The sequence below is a fragment of the Podarcis filfolensis genome (genome assembly GCF_964270895.1).
Source record: "Podarcis filfolensis genome assembly, chromosome: 16".
NCBI lineage: Eukaryota > Metazoa > Chordata > Lepidosauria > Squamata > Lacertidae > Podarcis > Podarcis filfolensis.
In genome coordinates, this window is record NC_139620.1 from 27,825,105 (window position 1) to 27,850,208 (window position 25,104).

Here is a 25,104-nt window from a genome sequence, read left to right on the forward strand (position 1 = left end):
CACTGTGAGAAGTGAGGGTACAGGGAACCAGGCAGAGGGCCTTCTCGGTAGTGGCGCCCGCCCTGTGGAACGCCCTCCCATCAGATGTCAAGGAAATAAGCAACTATATCATCTTTAAAAGACAACTGAAGTCAACCATGAATAGGGAAGTTTTTAATGTTTTGTGTTTTATATATATATATACATCTGTATATGCTAGAAACTGCCCAGAGTGGCTGGGAGATGGGAGTGATACAAATATTACTACTACTACTACAGTGGTACCTCGGATTAAGAACTTTATTTGTTCTGGAGGTCTGTTCTTAACCTGAAACTGTTCTTGACCTGAAGCACCACTTTAGCTAATGAGGCCTCCTGCTGCTGCTGCTGCTGCCGCCGCATCGCCGGAGCACGATTTCTGTTCTCATCCTGAAGCAAAGTTCTTAACCCGAGGTACTATTTCTGGGTTAGCGGTGTTAGGATATTTCCGTTCCACCTTAAAAGGGAGCAGGATGTTTGTGTCACAGCCTGCGCATTTCCTGTTCACAGGATGTTTATGTTTTCTGTTGCTTTCGTTTCCCTCTTGGTGTCGAAGACACTGAAGCAGGCAGTCATGTTTTTTTGTTCTGATCAACGCTGAATAAAACTTGTAAAATAATGCTCTCCTGAGTGCGACTTTTGCTGTGCAATATCTGCTGACAGAGTGTGCATGAGCCCAGAAATGTGGGAAGCTATTTTCTGGAGCTCGTGTCGCTAATTGCTGAAACTGCGTATCTACGGGAGATCGGTGGACGTCCGGAGTCGACGTGGAGGCAGTGATGGCCTTTGTCTCCCTGGCAGTATCCCAACAAGCGGAGTCTGTAACCTGAAGCATAGGTAACCCGAGGTACCACTGTACTACTACTACTACTACTACTACTATTATTAGCAGCAGCAGCAGCAACAGAGTCATCATCAGCTACTTGGACATGGCCACCACCAATTCTTTGGAGCAGAATTCCACTGGCCATGCTACCTGAAGCTGATGGGAACTGCGGTCCAAATCATTTGGAGAGTGCCATGTCCCTGGACTAAGCTGACCAACAGTGGTCCTCTGAGATTTCAGGAAATGCTCTCTCCCATCCCTAACCTGGAGATGCCATGAATTGAACCTGGCACCTTCCGAGTGCACAATGTGCTCTACTGGTATAACATCCTGCAGGGCAGCAATACTCAAAGGACAACATCCCAATGATGTACCTGGGGGAGAACAAAGAATGCTGTCTGGGTTAATGGAAGCTTCGTACGGCGGAGGTGGGTCATCGGGGTGCTGGATATCTGGGTATTTGTACGCCGTGTAGGGAGGAGGAGGGTCGTGGAAATGAAACGCCCCACCTTCCCCGTCATCGGAAAGGTGGAGCGGTGTGAGTCCAGTCCCAAAGCCATCGGGGCCATAATCGAAACCGGGCATCCTGCGACCCAAGTTGAAGTGGTGCACTATTGGGGGAGAGGGGAGTTAGGAGGAAAACACACATACACAAAAACCAAAATGCATTATTCTTCCGCCACTACCTCTCGCCAAGTAGGTCGTTCGTTCTGCAAAGGGTAAGCCTAACTTGAAACCCAAAAGCTCTGTGAACTGAAAGTGGAGACGCTACTGTATGTACTTTTCTTTGTTTGCTTGTTTTGAACAGAAGGAAATTGTTAATAAAACCTAATTAAAGCAAGAAGCTTAGTGCTGTTAAGGATGAACAAAGCATTGCAAGGAGTTACCAATGATGAACTGACATGAGCCATTAAGAGACTCTGGGCCATATACATTGGTAGCGCTGACTCAGCGTAGTAGATCCGTTGAATCTAATTGATCTAAGCCATGTCCATTAAGTTTGATGGGCCTAACTGTGAGTAAGGCTGCAAGTTCAGCAATATCTAGAGGGCCAGAAGGCTTCCACACCTGCACTGGGTCAAAGAGAGACATGTCTTCAAAAAACAGCAGCTGAAAGCTGCACGTAAGTGATTTATTATTATTATTATTAATTCAATTTCTTACCCACCCTTCACCATAAAGTCCAAGAATGAGTGAAAATATGGTCACAAGAGTAGGCTGCATCTAGCATGCCTTCTCTAACTTTCTTGTTTTATCTTCAGATTTCTTATGGCAATAGTGGGAACCTCTGATATTGCTGGACTACTTACTATCACTGCCATGACACTGTAACCCTAACCGGCCAGGGTTAAAAAGGTGCATATTCAGCATATGACAGCATTGACCTAAGGAAGGTGCCAGGAGCACACTTGTTGCAAAGGAGAGTTCCGCAGCTCGGTGGCTTCCAGATCAAGCAGAGCCGAGGGACTTACGGTTTGCTCCGATCAGAGACTCGATGCGCTCCCTGCGCCGCTGCCGTAGCCGATGGACCATGAAGAGGAGCAGGGACAAGATCAGGAAGGAGGAGATGCAGCTCACGATGAGGCGCATGCCGCTCGCCATGGAGTCGAACAAACTGTTGCCGTCTGCATGGAGGAATCAAAAGTAGAGATCCCGTTACGTTACAGCAAAAAAATCAGTGGTGTGCGGTTCATTTCCAACCAAGTTCTTTTCCGGCCACTCAGTAGGAGGGACCAACCCAAAAAGAACTTCCTGGAAAACTGTGGAAGAGGAAGGGGAGATAGAGCAAGAACGTGTCTAGATGTTTGGTGGTGGAGCTTCAGCCTCCAAGCCAAACTTGGCCTGCCGGGCCTCACCAATCGGTCCATGTGGCTGCTTTTCTGAAACCTCACCCACCTGAGGTTGTATGTGTCATCTGATGTGGGGCAGGCAAGAGAGGGGGACGCAGAAAGCAGAACTGAGCTCCCCGCACAACTTTCTGCTGGACGTCCTCTATCCCAACAGGCAACCTTGACATGTTGACAGGACAACCCCAACTGTCAACTGCCTGATGGCACAATGATGGGTGATTGTGGGATGGGACCTGTAAAAATTGGCCTGCTGGGATGGGGGAACATGAAGATCTGGCCCGCTGAGTCAAACAAGTTATTCACACAATTCTTGGTAGCCTGGACCTGCAGGTTGCTTCTAATGGAGACTCCTCAAAATGGCATTAATCCTCTTCCAATAATATCTTTCAGTGCCCCCACTATGCTTTTAAAGCACCTCTCAAATTTAGGGCGCAGACGCAGAATTGAGTCCGTGCATTAGAAATCTGGACAGGAGTGCTGAGATGTATGCTGGTTTTTCCTAATGAAAGCTATGCTCTGGGGGAATCAAACCTCTTGACTTGAGAGCCAGTGAGGTGTAGTGGTTAAAGAGTGTGGGACTAGGACCTGGGAGACCAGAGTTCAAATCCCCACTCAGCCATGAAACTCACTGGGTGACCTCGGCCCCTTCACTGCCTCTCAGCTTAACCTACCTCACAGGGTTGCTGTACAGGGATTAAATAAGGAACGAGAGGACCACGTACACATCACGGTTGGTGGGACATAAATGCTATGCGATAAGTAAGCCAAGAATAGATGTGTAGCTTAAACGACTGTGATTCCTCAAAATTAATAATCCACGTGAGAAAACACTTCCCAATAACTGCATCAGCTATTCTGAGAAATGCACTGTCAGCTAAAAACTACTTTCCTTTTCATATTGCTCCCACTGCAAAAGGAAATTAGCTAGTCACTAATCTGTTTTCCAATACAAGCAAATCCACTTAGATACAAAGCATTTGGAAAGCAAAAATGCAAGAAGTGTTAAGATCCTAAGTTTGCAACAAGACAAGGGGGAACAATTGTGAAACCACCGGATGCCCATAAATTGGATTGGCATATGACCTGTTATTCTAGCATTACTGCTTCTTGTCATGAAACATACTGTAACCCGATTCAAGAGCCTCTCTTCTGAAGCTAACCAAGAAACAGGAAGAGCATGTCGTGCCTCATAAGAAGGGGTGATGGAAAAATAATTGAAAAGCTTAATATAAATGTTTTTGTTTCCAAATCCAACCAATTTACTAAAAGCAAACTCATTTTCTGAGTTTAGATCCTTATAAAGCCCAAACAGCACCACACATGCGCAGCTGTTTTAGATGGGCCTTCACAATGTGAATTTCTCTTTTGAAACAAGCAGCACCTGATGTTTTATACATGCTTTTAATTATGTTTTATAGATGCTTGCAGACTAGCTTTACTATATTTTCCATACTGTAAGCTGCCTCAATATACTTTATTCAAGTGCAGATTAAAAATATTTAATTGAATAAATGACAGGGGTGATGTGCATCAGCAGTCTCCAGAGAACCACATTTGCAAAAGCATGGGGGGGGGAGAGAGAGAGACTTCTGCATCCTCAGTGAGAACAGAATATTGACCAATTGTTAACAGGAAGCCAGGAGGAAGAGGGAATGAAATGGAGCACTCTGGGAAAGAGTGTGGCTGGCTGAAAGAGGAGTATAAACAGCAAACAACAGTTTCAGGTCTAGTTTCACTGGTCTAAGTCATCCCTACTGCCCGGTTATCACCCTACTGTTCAGGCAGACAGCATCTGGGACTTTTCACAAACTGCAGGGGCAGGGGGGTTGCCCACAAAGAAAGTTTCAACTCAGGCAGGTGTGCGGGAACCTTTGGTCCTCCAGATGCTGTTGAACTACAACCTCCAGCACCCCTGGCCATTGGCCATGCTTGCTGGGGCTGATGACAGCTGCAGTTTGACAGCATCCGGAACAGCCAAAGGCTCCCACACACCTGAACTAAGCACTGAAAGAACTGGGCATCTGGTCCCCTCACAGACACAATAATGCAACAATGCATAATACTGCTCACATTTCTGGCCACCTTGGCTGAAAATAAACCTGCCACAAGCGTTAAGCATAAGGACAGGAACTTTAGAAATAGTCGAGAACAACCTGCCACGTGCGTTCCAAGAATCCAAATATATTTCACAACAGCCAAGAGCCGATTCATTTCCCAGGCAATCCCAAACTGTAGAAGTCCAAATAGGTTCATGCCACCGGGGTTTGGGAGAGGGGCATCTCTCCAGTTTGGTCAAAAACTATTCCCTCTTTGGCTGAGGGAGGGGGGAAATAGGCAAGGAAATTTCAACCAACCAAGTGTTTCCGTCAATTTCAAGGAAACAAGACCAAACAGCAGCAGCACCATCTGCTGGCTACTTGCGGGACTGGCGGGCATTTCAAGTAACGATGGCATCAAATATAACAGAAAAGTGAACAGTGGGTGGTGGTAGTGGTGGTTTTTGCAATGCATGAGAGGTACCCACACCTGGATGCCCAAGGTAAATATGTTTCCACCACACCTCCCTGGCTTAACCCAATTCAGCAGGCTTCTTAGAACATTTGCGACCTTCCAGTGATGCAAATACCCTTCCGTTTCCTTAAAAGAAACAAGGTTGACTCAGACTGGTCTAAGTCCTTGGTTATAATGCAGCAGCTCTTAAAGAGTAGGAAACTAGACCTGACTGGTGAGTGAGATCCTCAGCTTTTCATATCCCTCACTGGGCCAAGGTTGTCAGGTAAGCAAGTTTGCCTGCCTGCCAGTCAGGTCACAATCATGTCAGGTGACCGCAGTGTCTGAAATCAAAATGTGCAGCCAAAAGAATAACATTGTGCAAGCTCTGCTGATCAGCTGATTGCCAGGACTTGCAAAGTGCCGTACGGCGACTTTTGCAGGTGCAGCCAATCCGCTGACTGCCGGGGCCTGCAAATGCCCTTTTGGCCCAATCACCTTTCTACCTGCCCACACCCAGCAGTTCAGTGCAGGTGGGCATGACTTGGCCAAAATGGCCTGGTGGACCAAAGAGGGGAGGCTTGGAGGACCTAGTGAGGCCTGCAGGCTGAAGGTTCCCCCCAACTTGGTCTTAAAACTACAAGGCTGATCTGCCAGGGATGGGAGGGCATCACAATGTTTGTGGGCAGACCAAGATCCTGAGGCAGCAGGAGCTTTTCATCCACCAGAACCAGGGTCAATGGAACGAAACATCTCATTGACAGGGAATCCTGGCTGATCCACTTGGATTTCGTTATGCTGTTATTATGATCATCGGCTAGATGCAATTTTAGGACAAAGTCAAGTATCCCCATCACTCCCACTCTTGTAGCAACTCGCAAGAGGTGAGGTGGCAACAGGATTGCAGCCAGAACAGAGCAACCAGGAAATAAGAGGGAGGGATCAGCATGCCTGGAGACCACTGAAGCACACATGTTCACTAGCATCAGAATGTTGAGTATCATGCTGAGGTCCAGCGCCAAGGGCCTTCTGGCGGTTCCCTCATTGCGAGAAGCAAAGCTACAGGGAACCAAGCAGAGGGCCTTCTTGGTAGTGGCACCCGCCCTGTGGAACGCCCTCCCATCAGATGTCAAAGCGATAAACAACTACCTGACATTCAGAAGACATCTTAAGGCAGCCCAGTTCAGGGAAGTTTTTAATGTGTAATATTTTAGTGTTTTTTGGTTTCTTTGGAAGCCGCCCAGAGTGCTGGAAATGTAAAGAAAAAGAAGGATCTTTCTTTCACATGTGGTGGGAATGTAAGAAGGTTAAGGGTTTCTGGGAAATGATATATAATGAGTTGAAAAAGATGTTTAAATACACATTTGCAAAGAAACCAGAAGCCTTTTTGTTAGGGATAACAGGAAGAGAAATCAACAGAAGGGACTATAAACTTTTTCAATATGCAGTAACAGCGGCAAGAATATTAATGGCCCAAAAATGGAAACAACAAGAACTACCGACACTTGAAGAGTGGAGAATGAAACTTATGGATTACGCAGAACTGGACAAAATGACTGGGAAAATTAGATATCAAAAGGATCACAAATTCATCGAGGACTGGGGAAAGTTTACGGACTATCTGAAAAATATATGTGATGTACAGACAACGTTAGTGGGCTTTAAAGAAGCTTTGTGAATGTTAAAGACGTACTGTAAAAGAAAAAATAATCTGATAAGTGAGTATCAATCGGCAGTATGAGAAATGGAAAATGTGTAATGAATAGATAATATGGATGATTGGTGGAGGAGCTGGTGGAAGTACAAAAAATGTGAAACATGAGATTAGGATGTGCTGAATAATTTGTAAAAGAAAATTTAATAAAAATTTATATTTAAAAAAAACCAAACAGAGTGGCTGGGGAAACCCAGCCAGATGGGCGGGGTACAAATAATAAATTATTATTATTATCATCATCATCATCATCATCATCATCATCATTTGGAAGACAAAAGGGGGAAGATAGGTGGATTGGGAAACACGAGCTTCTTACAGCTGATGATATCCTGAAGGATTGCACGGCTGGCAGGCAGGTACCTCAAACTGGAACACTCCTTCCCAATTGGCGAGGCTACACTGCAACATTTTGCTGCAGAACTTCCTCTCCTCCCTGCTCACTTTCCGATACCAATGTTGGGCAGGTACCCTAATTCACAAATACTCGCATGCAAGGCAGTGCTGAATGCCCCTTATGCAAGGGGACAGCTAACGATTGTATTTCTGGTCCTGGCTTCTAGTCAGACCACAGCTTTTCAGACTTGATGCAAGGGGAAACTGCGGTTTGATAAACCGCAGAAGATTCAAGTTACAGTGGGCAAGGGGAGGGAGAAGGGGAGGAGGCATGAAGCGGCAAGGTTAAATCAAGGCTTGAAGAGCTCACTTGTTGCATTTGAACAATCTGAAATTTGCAGCAGAGCTGGAAGAAGCATGTATGGCTACCAACACATTAAGGGTCTTTTTCTGCCCCAACGCTTATCCATTCAGAAAAAAAGGATTCCAGGTAGGAACATAAGTAGAGCCTGCTGGAAGCCCCAAATGGAAGCATATAGGGAGGGTGTGAGGGCAGCAGCCCTCTCCACTCTTGCTGTTTCCAAAAGCCAGCAATCTGACTGTCTCTGTCTGTAGAGGTAGCAACTTATCTTTGTTGCAGAAATCAAACCACAGGACGTTTGTTTTATGCCTGATGCTTCTCTTTATTCCAGGTATCTGGGAGAGGCCTCTGACACGGGTGCCAGAGAGTCCTCAGAACATGGTACAAAGTGTGTATTTATAAAGGAATCATCGTGCAAAGTACAGAGGCTAACTTCCTTCAAAGATAGTGGAATATTACAAAAAGCTCAAAGTAGTATTTCAGCACGTTGCTGAAATAGCTGGTCAACCCTTTAGATTCAGCTTACATAGGTGTTGTTTTGCTTTACTGACACGGTCCAAGGGTCCACATGTTAGAACATTTTTGCACAACTTTCATTGGCACCCAGAGCCAATGATACATATGGTGGCAGCCACAATAATATAAAGTATATTTGATCCCCAATCTTCCAGCCATGACCAGAGGTTCCACTGATCCCTCTCATGCAGCTTGGCCATCTTTTTTTATGATTATCTCTGCCTGATAAATTATTTTATCAGTGTCATCAGGGATGTAGACATGACATTCAGCTCCTGCCAGAGCACATGCTTCTCCCTGACCGGCAAGCAAAACATCCAGACCATTCTATTTTGCAATGTTGTCTGTCTTATACTAGGCAACTCCACAGCAGTGTCTTCCAGTGCTTGCACAGCACTATTTGCAATCTTTCCATCACGGCGTTCATTTTTTAAAATTTGCCTTAGAAACAATTGCCACACCAAACTGAGGTACGGTTATGTCCCAAGACCTTTGGGACTCTGAAAGTTCTCTGGTGTTCCTAATTTTACCAGAAGGGAACTGGGATATACGGTATTTTCCCGTGTATAAGACTATATCCCCCCCCCCATTTTTTTAAGTTTAAAATTGGAGGTCGACTTATACACAGAATGTTGCAATTATTTATTTCTTAATTTTGGGCTCAAAAAATAGGGGTCATCTTATACATGGGAGCGTCTTATACACAGAAAAATATGGCAATTCTAACAGCAGGAGCAACTGTTCTTGTTTAGCAAGAACCATATTAATTAGGTGGGAGTTTTACTAGCACATTTTCCACAGATAAAATATTGATCCATGAGAGCTAGAACAAAGTGAACATAGCAGGAGCTCTACCTTCTCCACATAATTTTTGAGAAATTCCTTAAAGACAGTCCATTCCTTATTAACTTTCTGAAAGTATTTCCTCTAACTCTCCCTGTTAATTTAGCAATAAATATTCAATCATTTTAGCTAGCCAGTCTGTTTTGGTGGGGACATTATTACTTTCCCAGGTCTTGGAATATTGTTTTTATGCTGTATGTTTGGATATACGATTGTAAAACTTTCATCTGAAAAACCAAATAAATAAACTTTAAAAAAAGAAGCAGCTCTTACCAGGATCTAAACAAGTAAACTTGCAGCACTCCTTGGGGTCCTTCCGATACTGCTGGCAGCCCTGAGGCCGCTCACATAGAGCCGCCACGCACATCTCCGGCTCGCCATTGTGGCACGTGCAACTCAGACAGGGATCATCTCCTTTCGGGGTGAAATAGTAGCCTTCATCGACAATGTTGTCTTTTATATCTACACAGGTTTGGCCTGAAACAGGAGAGGCGCGCACACACGTTAGCTCCCACCTTCCCTCGCTGATGAACAGTAAGATACACCTTGCTTTCCTGGACAGAGGACAGAGCAGTGTGGGTCTGCACAGAAGCTAGCCTACTGTATAAAGGATTACATGTGCATGCCTTCTTCGGCTAGTTTTTGCCTTGGGCCCTGCCCACAACTGATACATCCCCTCCACCAACCCCACCAGAAGGCTACCCAGGAAGAAATACTGGGCTGAAAAAGGTTGCCCGCCCTGACAAAAATCTTTAAAGGGAAAGAAACAGGTGTGAGGCTTTTAATACCAATCAGGGTAGATAAAAATCAATGGTGTTTTAAAAAAACACACAAAAAAAATCTTTTTTTATTTAAATCTGATTTTTATTATTTAAATTGAATTTTTAATATAAAATGCTTTTGGAGGAAAAATCTTTCTAAAGATACGTTTTCTATTTAAGTTACACTATAGGCTATTCATCAGGAAATAAGGATTTGTTTCAAGTTTTTCAAGTGTGCTAAAACTCAGTCTAAGTGTTTGGTTTTTTTAAAAAAAATATATTTAACCATATCAGTTAACAAACATGGATACGTGTGCTATAATGTTATTGTTTTAGTTAAACAAATTGTTCACACTGTTATTATGGAAATGTTTATTTTTCTCTTTCCAATAAAGTACAGCAGAAAAGTTGTCTAAATATAAACCGTTAACTTATTAAACCTCACAATAATTTCATAATTATCCGTCTATGTATTTCGAATAGTACAAATAAATCAGTGATTTTTGATATAACCGAAAAACTACTCTGAAAATTTATTCTTCTAAAAGTGAAACCTTCATCTGGTTGTAAATATTAAGAGTATACCAGCAAGAATGAGTCCCTCTGTAAAAAAATCAAGTCTTACTGACTAGTGATTTAAATCAATTTGATTTAAATCAAATCCACCCTGATACCAATTGCTTTTCCAAGCACTTCAGCCGCAGCCTTTTGTAAAGTGGGGGAAATGCAGTTCTTGCCCCTGCCGTTGCAACTACCAGGACAGCTCCTACCGTGCCAAATGCCATTGCAGAGCAGTGGTAAGAAATACAGCTGTGGTCCAAAGAGCAGGGCGACCTGATCCTGGTCTGTACCACAATACAGTTTTGCTTGGTGGCCTCGGCCTCTCTGTCCCCTGCTGCAGCACTAGTGAGCATCCCTGCGGCTCTTTTGAGTATGTAACTGTTCCTGCGTGCTTATAAGAGCTTGTGTGTAACCCAGAACGGATGACTCACTTCTTTTGCAGAGGAATGAAGACTTCTCATAGCAGTTTTCAGCATACCAGCTGTGAAAACCGCGGTGCCGCAGGGTCGGGAAGTGGGAACATTGGAACTGAGCGCAAAGGATGTTTTCGTTTTCCGACACGGACGTACTGAAGGTAGGGTTAGGGGGCAAAAATACTTCCGATGAACCTGAAATGACAAAATGCATCATAACTAGAAGAAAGTTGTTGCTGCAGAGCCTGTGGACAAATTCGGCTTTGCTGCCTCTTAGAACATTTTAAAGGAGAAAGTCATTCATGCGATGTACCAACGCTTTACTCTGTATGCTTGGGTAGCTTGCTACGTTATCAGAAGGCTGATTTCAGGCTATTGTAGCTATATCTCTATTCCAAAGACATTCAGGGGCCTAATGTTAAAAAAGGTGTTGCAAACATTGACTTTATTCTCAGAAGTGTACAAAACCAGGCTCCTGCACATGAGTCCTTGCTCTTTAAATTCAAACAGCATATACCTTTTTTAAAAAATTGCATTTTTTTCCAAAGAAGGCCAAAGCAGGTTAAGGGAAGTATAAATCCAGTGGATTAGCACACAAAGAAGGACATATACAGTAGTACCTCGGTATAAGAACAGCCCTGTTTACAAACGATTCAGTTTACAAACTCCACAAAACCGGAAATAGTGTCCCGGTGTGCGAACTGTACCTCAGTCTAAGAACAGAATCCGAACGGCAGAAGGGCACCAGCAGCGGGAGGCCTCATTAGGGAAGGCGCACCTCGGATTAAGAACAGTTTCGGTTTAAGAACCGACTTCCAGAATGGATTAAGTTTGTAAACCGAGGTACCACTGTATATGCACCCTTGTGATATTCCACTGGTTAGTGGAGTCAGTTTCATTCTAACAGACTTTTGCCTTGCAGGGCAGTTAATGGTTTTCTAAAAAAAATGGCATTTTATTTCCTGTATCCATCTCTGCTGTATTTGTATCAAGCATTGTTTTAGGATGATATTGTGTTTTCAAAACTGTCAGAAGGCACCCTGAGTAATACTTAAACGGGAACGCAGAAACTCTTGCATAAATAAAATAAGCTGGCTGAATACTGTGCAACCTCCAAGACTTCATTTACAAAGCTGGGGTACAGGAAAGGGAAACTTTAAAGAAGGATATACACTGATATAGAATTGTAATTGGAAGAGGCCCCAAGGGTCATCTAGTCCAACCCCCCAAAGTGTAGGAACCACAGCTAAAGAATCCCTGACAGATGGTTGTCTGTTTAAAAACCTCCAATGAAGGCGAGTCCATCACCTCCCAAGGGAGTCCATTCCACGTCAAACAGCTCTTCCCATCAGAAAAGTATTCCCAATGTTTAGTGAGAATCTCCTTTCCTGTAGTTTGAATCCATCGGTTCGGATTCCTAAACGCCGAAACTTCTGACCAGTAGAAGCTTTGATTTGTCGTGTGTTAGGACAGGTGAGCATTTTCTTTCACGCAAAATAATTTCCTCATTCAAACATGCCACATAATTGTCAACTGCTGAGCAATCCCTTTTGCTTTTTGCTCCTTTTATAAATTAGCATTTAAACAACAAATCAAAAGCCAATTGCTTTCAGCGGTTCTGCCGCCAGATGGCAGTATTATTGCTAGCTTTGGGAGGAAAGCAGGATTGCCCAAAAAAACATTATGCCAGCCTTTGAGTTAAAAAAGGCATTAAACACTTGATCAGATTTCCTTATCACTGTTAACACTGTGTTGATGCTTAGACCACCAACCACACTAAAATACAAAGTTGTATTAAAGGTACCCTGCCCGTACGGGCCAGTCGTGTCCGACTCTAGGGTTGTGCGCCCATCTCACTTAAGAGGCCGGGGGCCAGCGCTGTCCGGAGACACTTCCGGGTCACGTGGCCAGCGTGACGAAGCTGCTCTAGCGAGCCGGCACCAGAGCAGCACACGGAAATGCCGTTTACCTTCCCGCTATAAAGCGGTACCTATTTATCTACTTGCACTTAGGGTTGCTTTCGAACTGCTAGGTGGGCAGGAGCTGGGACCGAAAGACGGGAGCTCACCCCGCCGCGGGGATTCAAACCGCCGACCATGCGATCGGCAAGTCCTAGGCACTGAGGTTTTACCCACAGCGCCACCCGCATCCCATACAGCGCCACCCGCGTCCCAAAGTTGTATTAGGTTCCCATAAATCCAAAGAGCCTGGCCAAAATAATAATTTATTGAGGCTAGGTTTGGAGAGGAGGACTGGGTGGTGCAGAAAGGCACTCAAGAACTGTGAAAACTTCTGTAAGATGTGCTTAGCAGCAAAAATCCACCTGGCACCTTCACTGATAACTTTACAAGACCATGTAAAGACTTAGCTGTTTCCATTGGCCTTTTGTTAGAGGGAGAGGCTGTTGTTTTGCTACTAGTGTGCTGCCCAAACTTCATATGACTATTATGGGGATTGTTGTTTTGGATAGTATAATTATTTATATTAAATGTGTTCTAAGTCATTTGGAGACCTTTGGGCAACAAGCAACTAACAAGCCATCATTAATAACATTAACAGCAGCAGCAACAACAACAACAACAGCAACACAAATACATGCTTTAGATGGCATCAATTCTTAGCCAAGTGACACAAGAGCTCACCGCTCATTTCTTGGATCTTACCTTTGTAAGCAACCTCCCAGTGACCTTCCAGAGAATGATTTCGGTTTGTGATGACATACTGGTATCCGACCCAGAACCTACAATCAGAAATGCGTAAGCTTTGTAAACCCGAGGGAGGAAAAAACAAATTATGCAAAAAAGCAAAATCCTAAAAGGTAAGTTGAAAAGCTCCTAAGCATGGTTACTAAGCTCTTCTCTTTCCTGAGGTTTCCTATTTAGACAAGCTGAAAGCTGACTGTCGCTAACATATCAATCCTTGCAAAAGCTAGGGAACACCAGAGCCATGCTAATGTTGCTGTAAATCTCAGTTAAACTTTCAAATCCAGTATTTTGCAATGAAATCTCTTCAGATAATACCCATCACATGGACTGGGAAGAGTGACTAAGGCCCCATTAGTGTTATGCATTTAAAGCAGTTATCACATCACTTCTAACAGTCATGGCTTCCCCCAAAGAATCCTGGTGATTGTAGTTTGTCCAGCCCCCTGCCATTCCCGCCCCCCACATTAACTCCCTAGAGCTTCCCCTTCCATGAAACTACTCAGCTCATTTTCCACCTTCCCAAGCCCACTCCTTCACAAAAATCCAGGATTGTGATTTGGTGCTACAAATCCTGCAATAGAGACTGTGTGATGACAGCCTTACATTTTTATGTATATAGGAAGATCAAATATATATTGCAAACACACACACACACACACACACACACACACACACACTAGTTTGTTTGTTTTAAAGAATGCATTTAATTTAAATGGTACACCTATCCAATCCCCCACCCCCGGTCAATGAGCATTTAGATTTCTCGATACCTGCATTAAGACATGGATTCCATTCTAGTTTGGATCTTCACATAGCATAATGTAACTTGTCCCATATTTATCCTTAACATATCCACCCATAATTGTCCATGTGTTGCCAGTGGGAATTCAGTTCTTCCGTGCATGCTCACTCACCTACTCTGGTCTTTCCTCCCAAAGGCTTTATCTTGCGAGTCCCACTCCTGCTGCAAGATAAACTTGAGCTCCTGGTCAGTTGTAAAAGTGGCCAGGGATCCATTCACCCTCTGACAGGTCTGGACGGCGTCCCAGTAGTTCTCGCCACTTAAGTATACTCTGTAGCAGCTAGCCGTGCCCTCGTAGTGATGCCATTCGGACGGGCACTTCCCTAGGAAACATAAAGGAGAGAAGGGAAACAATCCCCCCCAGTTAGGATCTCAACCTGATTCATCACTTCTGAAAACATTAGCATCAGCCCAGTCCTCACTGGGTGGAAAGCTCACGTGCCTAGGCAGGGCAGACTTCAGGCAGGGGCTCAGGTGGTTAACAATCTCTCCATACACAATTTTTCTCATGCAACTTATGTGTCTCCTGCCCTTGTACAGAACACTGGAATCCAGCCACACAAAAAATTAGAGGCTTCGAAAAAGAAACACCCACATCTCCCCATGAAGGCAAGCAAGAGACATTGTGACAGTTCAAGAATACAATCCAGCCAGGGAATATGCCTGATTATCGTCTTCCAGAGCAACTACTCTACTCCCAACTTAAAAATGGTAAGCGTAATGTTGGTGGTCAACAAAAGAGGTTCAAAGACTCTCTCAAAGCAAATCTAAAAAAATGTAGAACAAACGCCGACAACTGGAAAACACTGGCCTGCGAGTGCTCCAACTGGAGAACAACTTTTACCAAAGGTATCATGGGTTTTGAAGACGCTCGAACTCAGGACGAAAGGGAGAAATGTACTAAGAGGAAGGAATGCGTGGAAAACCCTCACTATGATTAACTCCCACCCGGAAACCTATGTCCCCGCTGTGGAAGGACGTGTGAATCCAGAATTGGCCTCCACAGTCGCTTACAGACTCACTGTTAAGACCATGTTCATGGAAGACAATCTTACTCGGCTACAAGTGATTGCCAAAGAGTACAGAGGTGTTGTGACCTGGGGAGAATCCCAAAAGCCAGAAAGAGCTGCCTGGCCCAAAGTTCCCCATTCCTATGTTATACTTTATTCTAAATGTTCAGAGAATCTTATCACAAAAACAGCTCAGACTAAATTGCCAAGGGACGTTAGGGAGCTTTAATATAAGATACTTTGCGTACACATGGAAGCAGTTTTAAGAAGCACGTGCCTGGACCTGCAGCCGGCAACTTAGGGGGAATTTCAACCCTGCTTTCAAGTCTGCAACTTACTGCTGAACCGCACTGGCTGTGCCACATTGACGGTGTGGAAGCGGGTCGTGTCCCCTCCTCTTCCGCGATTGTGCCTGGAATCCGCATTATCCTTCCCGTGGTAAGTGCGCTGGTCCCCAGTAAAATCTAAAAGTGAGACATGGCCCATTCTTAGTGACACTGTGTGAGAACCATTAGCTTTTTTTTTTCTTCATTCAGCTGCTGAAAGGAAAATATTGTCATAAATCCTTCCCAACATTCAAACAGGCAAAGACAGCTCCAAGTGGGCACAGGCAAATAGAAGATTCTTAGGCTACAGAGAACAGACCAACATTTCCCAAAAGAAAGCAGAAAAGAGTGTTAGGGCAGGTTTGGGGGACCCGTAGTGCTCTGTTGTCCTCCCAACAACTTTGCCATGACATAGATTGGCTACGTCATAATTTAGGCTACTGCAATGTACTTACTACGCATGAGGATATCCTTGTGCCTGGTTCAGAAGCTGCAGCTAGTGCAAAACGCAGCTTTGTGGGACACCCAGGTTTACACATTACACCGGTGTTGAAAGATTTGTGCTGGTTCTCTATTAGCTACCAGGCAAAATTCGAGGTTTTGTTGTCGTCATTAAAGCTCTAATAAATTGGGATCTAGATACCTAGCAGATTGCTGGTACAAATCGAGTCAGTTTTAAGACCTCCCTAAAATACACTGATGGTCATTACATGACCAGAGAATTGTCAGTTGATGCAGTTATAGAAGCTAAGCCCCAAGTGGCACCTTAAATCTTGATTACGGTCGCCACAGCATAATGTCTATTCGCCAAAGGGCTGGACAAGATGACTCTTTGCATCCCTTCCAGTGCTACAAGTCTACAATTCTATTATCTCAACTACACTGCTCAACCATAGCCTGCTCTTACAACCATTCCCTTCTCCCAGTGTGCAAAGAGAAACACGCATAGTGGAAATGGAAATAGCATTAATTAAGGCAGAGGTATTTGAGCCGTGGTTGCCAACCTGGTAGCCAGTAATCTCCACTGCGACATGCTCTCTCAAGTAGTTCATGGGGCAGAGACACTGATGACCTTTCAAACCTTCATTAATGTGGGTCATGGACCATAACAATACAGATCTGATCTGATTTACCCCTTGCTGCCATTTGCTACCAGACTCTGCCAACCTGAAAGGGGTAGCCACACCCACTTGCAAGCAAATTAGCACAGACACACGCATGATGAATTGAAAATGACGTAGGGTTGGACCCAGTTAATGATACTGACGGACACAGGTGCAGGGACACAGGTGGCGCTGTGGTCCAAACCACTGAGACTCGGGCTTGCCAGTGGCAAGGTTGGCAGTTCGAATCCACACAACGAGGTGAGCTCTTGTTGCTCTGTCCCAACTCCTACCAAACTAGCAGTTTGAAAGCATACCGGTGCGAGCAAATAGGCACTGCTGTGGTGGGAAGGTAAGGAGTGTTTCCATGAGCTCTGGCTTCCATCACAGTGTCCCGTTGTGCCAGAAGCAGTTTAGTCATGCTGGCCACATGACCCGGAAAAGCTGTCTGTGGACAAACACTGGCTCCCACGGCCTGAAAGCTAGATGAGCACCACAAAGTCCAATTTGACTGGACCTAGCCATCCAGAGGTCCTTTACCTTTACCATACTCAAAACAGACCCACTGAAAGTAGCAGAGTTGACCAACCTAAGTCCACTTCAGTGGCTGTACTCAAATTTAGTAGGATGCAATCCCTGTTTCTTTGAGCACAAAAAGTCTCCCAGGATTAACAGTTCAAAGAATTAACTGTAGAGTTGGAAACAACAACGAGGGTCATCTAGTCAAACCCTCTGCGATAACAGAAATCTTTTGTGGAATGTCAGGCTCCAATCCCATGCTCTACTGACTGAGCCATCCCTAACAATTATTCAGTGTGTGTCCCCCAAAAATGGAAAGCATTAAGAAACAGGGTGGTTAAAACATGGTTGTGCAGAGCTGTTTACATTCACTGTGTGGAATTACAACTCTGCTGTTCTCCTCTGAAAGTTCTTTGGCCAGGGGATCACACTTCGAAGAGTTCATGGAACAGTCAGCAAAACTGGAATCACAGCTCTTTGACCTCTTGCATGGACGCAAAATCTGCAAATGTTTTGTCAGCACTAGAACACATTCACTCACTTGGTGCACAGCCAGCTTACTTGCCCTTTGCCCCCTACAGCAGAAAAGAAATTGATAATAGGGCTGTCAGAAAAATGTGAAATTGCAAAAGAAGGGGTCATGGAGGGGAGCTTAAGACTGCCAGGAAAGTGAAAGACAACTCATCTATCTCTGCTTAAGTTTCCACGGAGAGACAACATCTTAAAGAGCTTCACTGGAGACCCAGTTCCGTGTCCCTGCCTTCTGAAACAAAGCGAGTGGCTGCCAGGGACAGGACTTTCTCACTAGGAAAGAGCCAAAGTGCCTTAAAACATTTACTGAAAACTAGTACACAGTAACTGCACAAGAATGTATTGTTTTTATTTGTATTAGTGCAGGGGTTGACAATTTTTTTTAGCCGCGGGCTGGTCCACTGTCCCTCAGACCTTGTTCTGGGCTGGAGAAGTGGCACCGGGGGGGGGGGCTGGAAGAGGTGAAGGGAGCAAGTAGTTCTCCTCCCCAACCCCCAACCGCTGCGCTTACCTTCCCAGGGATTGCTACTGCTGCGCCGCCGCTGCTTCTTCTTGTGGGTAGGCAGAGCGAGCTCGTCCAATCAGCTCTCTGGCCCACAGGTGCACCAGTGGTAGCAGCAGAGGGAAGATGAGCAGCACAGAAGGGCTGGCTTCGGAGAGGGGCTGCTTACTGGCGCTCAGACAGCTCAGCCCAGCCCCCTTCCTCCTCTAGGCAGGGCAGGGAGAAGCCAGGAGGAGGGAGGGAGGAGGCGGCGCCGCAATGTGTGTGAGGGAGAAGGGGGGAATATGGCGCAGGGGGGAAATGGCGCAGCCCAAACAAACAGAATCCCCACGCCGATCCATGGATGGTCCGCAGACCGGATCCTGAAGGCAATTGGACCTGATCCGGCCCGCGACCCTTGCTTTGCCAACCCCTGTATTAGTGCTATAACATTTACATCGTGGTGCTACTTTTAAAAAAACAAACAAACAGCCATTAAACCTCTGCAAAGTATTCAGAGCTACCAAGACTGAATGTCTGGGGGGAAAGCATTTGATTTGGCATCAAGTAAATGAATCAGGGGAGGAAGAAAGAATTGCCATTTACTGTGTTCATAAAGTTGGATAAGAAACTTAAATAGCCACAGCAATGATACTCAGTGCTCTAGGTGTTGGGACACTGATACTATCGCTGTTTGAACTGGTAAAATCTGCCGGTTTTCAAACAAGACCCAGCGGGACATTATTTCATGTGACTAAGACTTAGAGCAAAAGAAAAGGAGCTGTGAATACATGCTATACAAATCCTCCCAGTAATTTCGAGCACACAGGCAAGTTAGCGGCAGCCAGTGACTTCATCCCCTTTTTGAGCAAAAGATCAAAGATACAAAACTGCTGAGCTACAGATGCTCCTAGTTATTTGGGTTTGATGTTAAGAAAAAGAAAATGTTTTGAGTGTCGGGGGCTTAAAGTTAAGCTGGATTTTAACAGAATTTGGATGTTAAAAATAAAATTTGTACAGTGAGCAAGAGGAGTCTCTTTTTTTGCCGGCGGGGGCCTGACAGTGATATAAAGCTGGCAAATAATGAGTATGCACTCAGAACGCCTTAACCGTTCTGTCTGCTGCTCACATGCCATGTGGGTTATGGAATGGAGGAAGTAATGCATGGGAGGCAAACTAAGGCCCAGGGGCCGGATGCGGCCCAATCGCCTTCTCAATCCAGCCTGCGGACAGTCCAGGAATCAGTGTATTTTTACATGAGTAGAATGTGTCCTTTTATTTAAAATGCATCTCTGGGTTATTGGTGGGGCCTGCCTGGTGTTTTTACATAAGTAGAATGTGTCCTTTTATTTAAAATGCATCTCTTCTTGGTTATTTGTGGGGCATAGGAATTCGTTCATATTTTTTTTCAAAATATAATCCGGCCCCCCACAAGGTCTGAGGGACAGTGGACTGGCCCCCTGCTGAAAAAGTTTGCTGACCCCTGAAGTAATGACTCCCACCAAGACACATTTAAGATCCCCCCCCCCAATTTGTGGAAATGGAATGGGTCTAACTGTCTTGATATTTTTGATCCCTAAAGTACAAACATTATGGCTTTACAGCCCCTTAGATTGCATACCTGACATCTAGGGTTAGAAACTCAAATATATAAGCTAGGCACCAAACTCTCAGCTTCTCTACCCAAAGCAAGCTGCCTTCCTACCATCCCATAACAGAATCTCCCTATTCCTGGCCTGCTTGCTCAGATTCACTTATGTAGACATATACATAGCAGAGTTGTTTTAAATCAAAATGCCTAGAAACAGCTGTTATGTTACAAATTAGGACTGTCAAGACAAGCAGAGCTCTCCATCTGTACTGAACACAAATGGTGAAGACAGGAAAATAGCTGGCAACTGTCCACAGATGATAAAAAAAGTATGTCTCTTATGTAATCTTGCCAGGCACTTTGAGTATACTGAACTGCACGCTGCATATTCCCTCTCTTCCAAGGATTCTGAATTTCCAACTTCAGTAGAAGCCAGCTTCAAAAAATAATGATGCATCTACACATGTTAAGACTTTACACTTGATATTAAACATGACTCATCCAAAGGTGTTTCTGTGTGAAATCTGAGAAGCATGCCATTGAAAAATGAGTTATGACTCCAGCTTTTTCAGAAGTGTACAGACTAACTGGATAGAAAGCCTCCATAAAAGGGCACCAATGTGTTCAGGTAGACCCTGAAATACAGCCCACAAATAGCAATAAAGGGGGAAATTAAACTACAGCCTCTGAGAAGAAATGAAGTTGCAATAGGAACTCTCAGACACAATTTCCTAACCAGAATTTGCTTGCAAATATGTAGTAAGTGCCATAAAGCTTTCCTGATGGTGTGGTATTTTTTTATTATTATTATTATTATTATTATTATTATTATTATTATTATTATTATTATTATTATTTACCTACCCTTCACCCTAAGGTTCCAGGGAAGGTTACAGCATTAAAACACAGTACTAGATTAAAACAGCTTACAGTCACAAAGTGGGTCACATACGCCCAGAGTGTCAGAAGCCAGGGTAAAGAGGTGCATCTTCAGCATTCACCAAAAGCTCTATAGTGAAGATGCCAGGCACACCTCTGTGGGGAGTCACAGCTCAGAGGCTGCAACAGAGAACTGGCATCTCCTGGGCCACCACCCACTGAACTTCTGAGGACAGAGGAACTGCCAAGGGGACCTCTTTCTGCTGAACTCAGCAGCCGAGAGGATCTGTAGCAAAGGAGGCAAGTCTTTCAGCTATTTGGGGCCTGAGTCATTTTGGGCTTTAAATACTAATGGAAGCACCTTAAGTTGGCCCAGAAAAGAACTGGCAACCGGTGCAGCTGTTTTACAACAGGGGTTACATGAGATCTAAACGAAACCCCAGCCTGCAATCTGGCTGCTGCATTTTGGAGCAACTGAAGTTCTCAAGTCATCTTTAAGGGCCACCCCATATACAAGCAATCAGTGAAAGCCGGTGAATTAGGGCCCTGCCCCACTAACCTGAGCCTGTCCTCAGCCACCAAGCTTCTTAGTCATTCCCATCATATTTAGTATTTATTCAATGTATACCCCACTATACCTGACCCTGGCTCTGGCTCCCCTTACTGTTGGGTCTCCCTGCCTCTCCCACCCCCAACCAGTACTAATGATCATCAACCATCGCTGCGTACAATTCATTCTTTCTTCTTTTTCAGGTGCACTTACTTGGGCAGTCAACTTCATCACTCTCATCCTCACAGGTGGGCCATCCATCACACTGCCAGTTCAATGGGATGCACTGGATGGAGCCACTGCGACAAGCGAATTGCCCTGGGATGCAGCGCAGTTCTGCAAAACACAAGGAGAAGGAAGCTGAAGGTTTCATACGAAAACAATTGCTCTACTAGATCTACTAGGAAACTTCAGGCTAATATCCCCACTGTACAAGTACAAAAAGTTTAACCCCTTACAATTGTTTATGAGTTTTCTAGGGTGAAAATGGTGGTCAAGACTTGATATACAATGACCAGAAGGAAGTTTTACCAGGTGGTGGTTGTTTTTAATATAGCCGAACAGCAGGCATGACTTCACTGAAATAAATACATACTCTGCAGACCGAGGCCTGATGTGCACCATGGTCTGTTTTGCACATAACACTAAGCCAGGGTTTAATGGCTTAGTGTTATGTGTAAACCCAGCAATTTATAAACTATGATAAAAGTTCACTCGTTAACCAAGGTGTACAGCTTGTTTATAAATCTTACTGTTAACCATAAGCTTAGTGGTACATATAAATCTGGACCCCCTCCTCAACTATAGCTGGGTTGCAGCTCACTTCAATAAAATATATTTTTTTAAAAAAAACCCTATAGCTGAGCTGTAGCTGCTCAAAATCTGCAGAGCCCTGAGTGAAGTCTTTATTTGCAACAAGGTCCTACTTATTTTCTGCAAGTGTTCCTGGAATTACAGCCCACAAAAGCTACCTTACCAGTGTGACTGAAGGCATCTGTTCAAATTACCCATTTTGCAAGTGTCTTCTAATCAGAAGACACACCCTTTGCAGGGCATGTGGGGTGATCACAAAGCTTGTCAGCTTTTATAGTGTGGATTTTTCAGGCAAGGTGACAGGGGGCAAAAAGTTTAGCCTAAACTAGATACATAGAACAAAGGCAACAAAAACATGGCAGCACAGGTAAGACATCCTTAAAAAGCCTGGCAAGACAAAACAGGGGTGTTAATATATTAATTCAAGCAATGGGGGTTGAATTAGATGACCCTTGGGTCCCTTCGAATTATACGATTCAATGAATGTACAATTTATGTACCCATGTATACAAATAGTTCAGCAGTACCCTCATACTGTTATTCAAATGTAAAGTTCAACAAGTGTACAGTCTATATATCTGGATATAGAATAGCTGAGTTATGCAAATCAAGTGCACACTCTTTCACACTAAGACAAGTGCATAGAGCTATCATACCTATGTTCAGTGCAGAGTGTTAACAAGTCAAATGTTAGCAGCAATCAGAGGATTGATCCTGCTTAACAGTCTGGATCAAAAGTTACGCAAGCCTAGCAGTTCATCTAGGAAAGCTGTAGCTCACTGACAGGGAAATTGTTTTGCATGCAGAAGATCTCAGGGTTCAGTCCCTGGCATCTCCTGGTAGGACTCACTGTGGGCAATACTGAGCTAGATTGACTAAGTTGCATAAAGCAGCTTCCTATGAACTGATCCAACAAAGTGGGTTTGTGCTGTGCACACCAGCCTCATGGAACAGATCCACTGAACAGGTTTTTAAAACTGTGCATGCTCAGTGCACAATCTTGGGGAGCATTTGGATCTCTACAAGGTAGCATGTGCACTGCTGAATGCTGTCTCCCCCACACGTACTCAACATTAAGTCTCTGTACACCTTCCAGGGCAGATCTACCTGCCAAACCCCATTCCGGAATGCAATCTTCTGGAGTGGGGAATTCTCCAAAGAAGGAGTGGGGGGGGGGGCTGTGGTCCTCCACCCGATGTTTTGAACTACAGCTTCAATCAGCTTCATCACAGCCTATGGTCAGGAAGCTGAGGTTGCTGTTGGCAACACTGTGCGGGCCACAGGTTCCCCACCCCTGAATAAATCAAGTGAGAGAAAGGAAATGTTGGCATTGCCAAACAAATAAGGTAATTTCTATCATACTGTGAGGCTTGGGGGGGAAAGCTCCAGATTTCTGGAACGAAAGTGGCAGTCAGCACCATTTGTAAAAGATTTCAGTTACAAATACCCTTAAAACCAATGAGTCATTCCTGGAAAAAGTTAAATAAACCTGCCCTTGGTATCAAGAGTTTCCCATATATATTAGCTATTGCTAGACTTCTCTCCTTGCCAAATATTCTGAGACAAAAGCAGGTAGAATGGCTCAATGAAAATATAAAGCAGCTATAAATTCCTGAAATTGAAAATGCTGCAAAAATATATTTAAATATCAAGAGGTTAATCAAGCTTAGATTCCTCTTATTGAATTATCAAAAAGCTCTCAATGTCCACTATGAACCTGAACCTGTGAGGACAGCAGAGAAAGGGATGCCGTAGCAGACAGACTTTTGTGACCATTCAATTGGCAGACAGTCATTAACCTTGACAAGATCACCTTTGCAGCACAGCAGGAAAAGTCCATCTCATTACAGTTCAAATCAGTTAAGGCTTGCAGCAAGAATCTGCCAGTACTTTGATGCTTTAAAACATTAAATGTTATTCTCCTCCGAAGTGAACTAGGTGTTTCCTAAATTGGCATCAATCAAAGGCAGAATCAGTCTGACATCCTGGAAATGTTCGAGCTTAAGGAGTCCTTGCTTTTAATGCATGCAATCCTATATTTACAAGTCAAAGCAGAATTTTTAAAAACCCCATTTTAACACACACCAGTTATTTTTACTGTTGCATAACTGTAGTTTCCTTCCAAGTTAAAAACTGATTTACAAAAGTTGCTTTGCTTCAAGGTCTCATGCAAAAAGACAGGTCAAACTCACTGAGGAGGCAATCAGAACAGAGGGTACCCACACATAAAATAGGTAATAAGAGAAATAAATAGTTTCATGATAGCGTGAAAGGCTCTGTTAAGGAGCAGGAAAGCAGCTCAAGTAAGAGGGTGGGAATAAAAATAGGCCTTCCTTGCCTGACACACCGCCTACTCGGGATGAACATTGAGGTCACAAAGACAGCTAAGAACTCAGATCTGCCAGACTGCTATAGACAACAATGCAAAGTTACAACACAGCCAGAACAGCTTTGACTCATTTGCGGGTGCATGCTTGTTTTGTTTTCATATTATCATAATTATCATAGTCTAAGACGGCTGGATGGCATCTTGTACGCCTCCTTCCGGCAACTCCTGCAGCCAAGCTGGTGCCAAATGTATTGCTCTGCTTTCCTTTGGACCACACCAGCATGGCCCAGAGGGGGAGCTTGTTGTCTGGGCAGCCCAAGACCTCCAGACACACTGCCCAGCCTTGTCTCCCGGGGAGGTCGCTTCAGCAAAAACAATACAGGAGGCAACAGTTATGAGCTACAGGTCTTTGCAGCCCCAGCAGGCGCTGTGATTCTCCCGTTCCCCAAGGAGCACTCCACTGTCTCTCAAGACAGACGAATGCCAGCAACAACAGCGAAAGAAACACAGCACAACTGGGCAAAGCTAAAAGTCATACCCATCCAGAAGCAAAGGAAAGCTGGAATGCCAAACTCAGAGTTTGGGTTCTGTATAAATACCACACTTCACAAGATGAAGGAAAGATGGCTGCTATATAGATTATCACCAGAACTCAAGAACGCTCAATCCATGATCAAACTCCCATCATCACCATCTTGTGGGTTAAAGGGGGGAAAACCTAAACTAGGGCATCTTACTACTTGGGTTTATAGGATCTGTGGTCACTCATCACCATG

General features: G+C 44.4%; 1 protein-coding gene across 5 annotated transcripts in view; it reads right to left on the reverse strand.

The window, feature by feature from the left end:
• DGCR2 (DiGeorge syndrome critical region gene 2) overlaps nt 1-25,104 on the reverse strand; it is a 58,761-nt gene that overhangs the window by 6,041 nt on the left and 27,616 nt on the right. For 3 of the 5 annotated variants that reach the window (XR_014542420.1, XM_083590278.1, XM_083590277.1), the window contains 8 exons: nt 21,400-21,522; nt 15,545-15,670; nt 14,309-14,519; nt 13,353-13,429; nt 10,708-10,884; nt 9,228-9,431; nt 2,317-2,469; nt 1,219-1,455 (listed from right to left, as the gene is read on the reverse strand). Coding sequence is in view for 4 of the 5 variants with exons in the window: in XM_083590278.1 (XP_083446404.1) it covers nt 1,219-1,455; nt 2,317-2,469; nt 9,228-9,431; nt 10,708-10,884; nt 13,353-13,429; nt 14,309-14,519; nt 15,545-15,670; nt 21,400-21,522 (1,308 nt within the window). In the remaining variant the exon portion in view is untranslated. The remainder of the gene's footprint in view (nt 1-1,218; nt 1,456-2,316; nt 2,470-9,227; nt 9,432-10,707; nt 10,885-13,352; nt 13,430-14,308; nt 14,520-15,544; nt 15,671-21,399; nt 21,523-25,104) is intronic. The other 2 variants (XM_083590280.1, XM_083590279.1) reach the window with 1 other exon arrangement.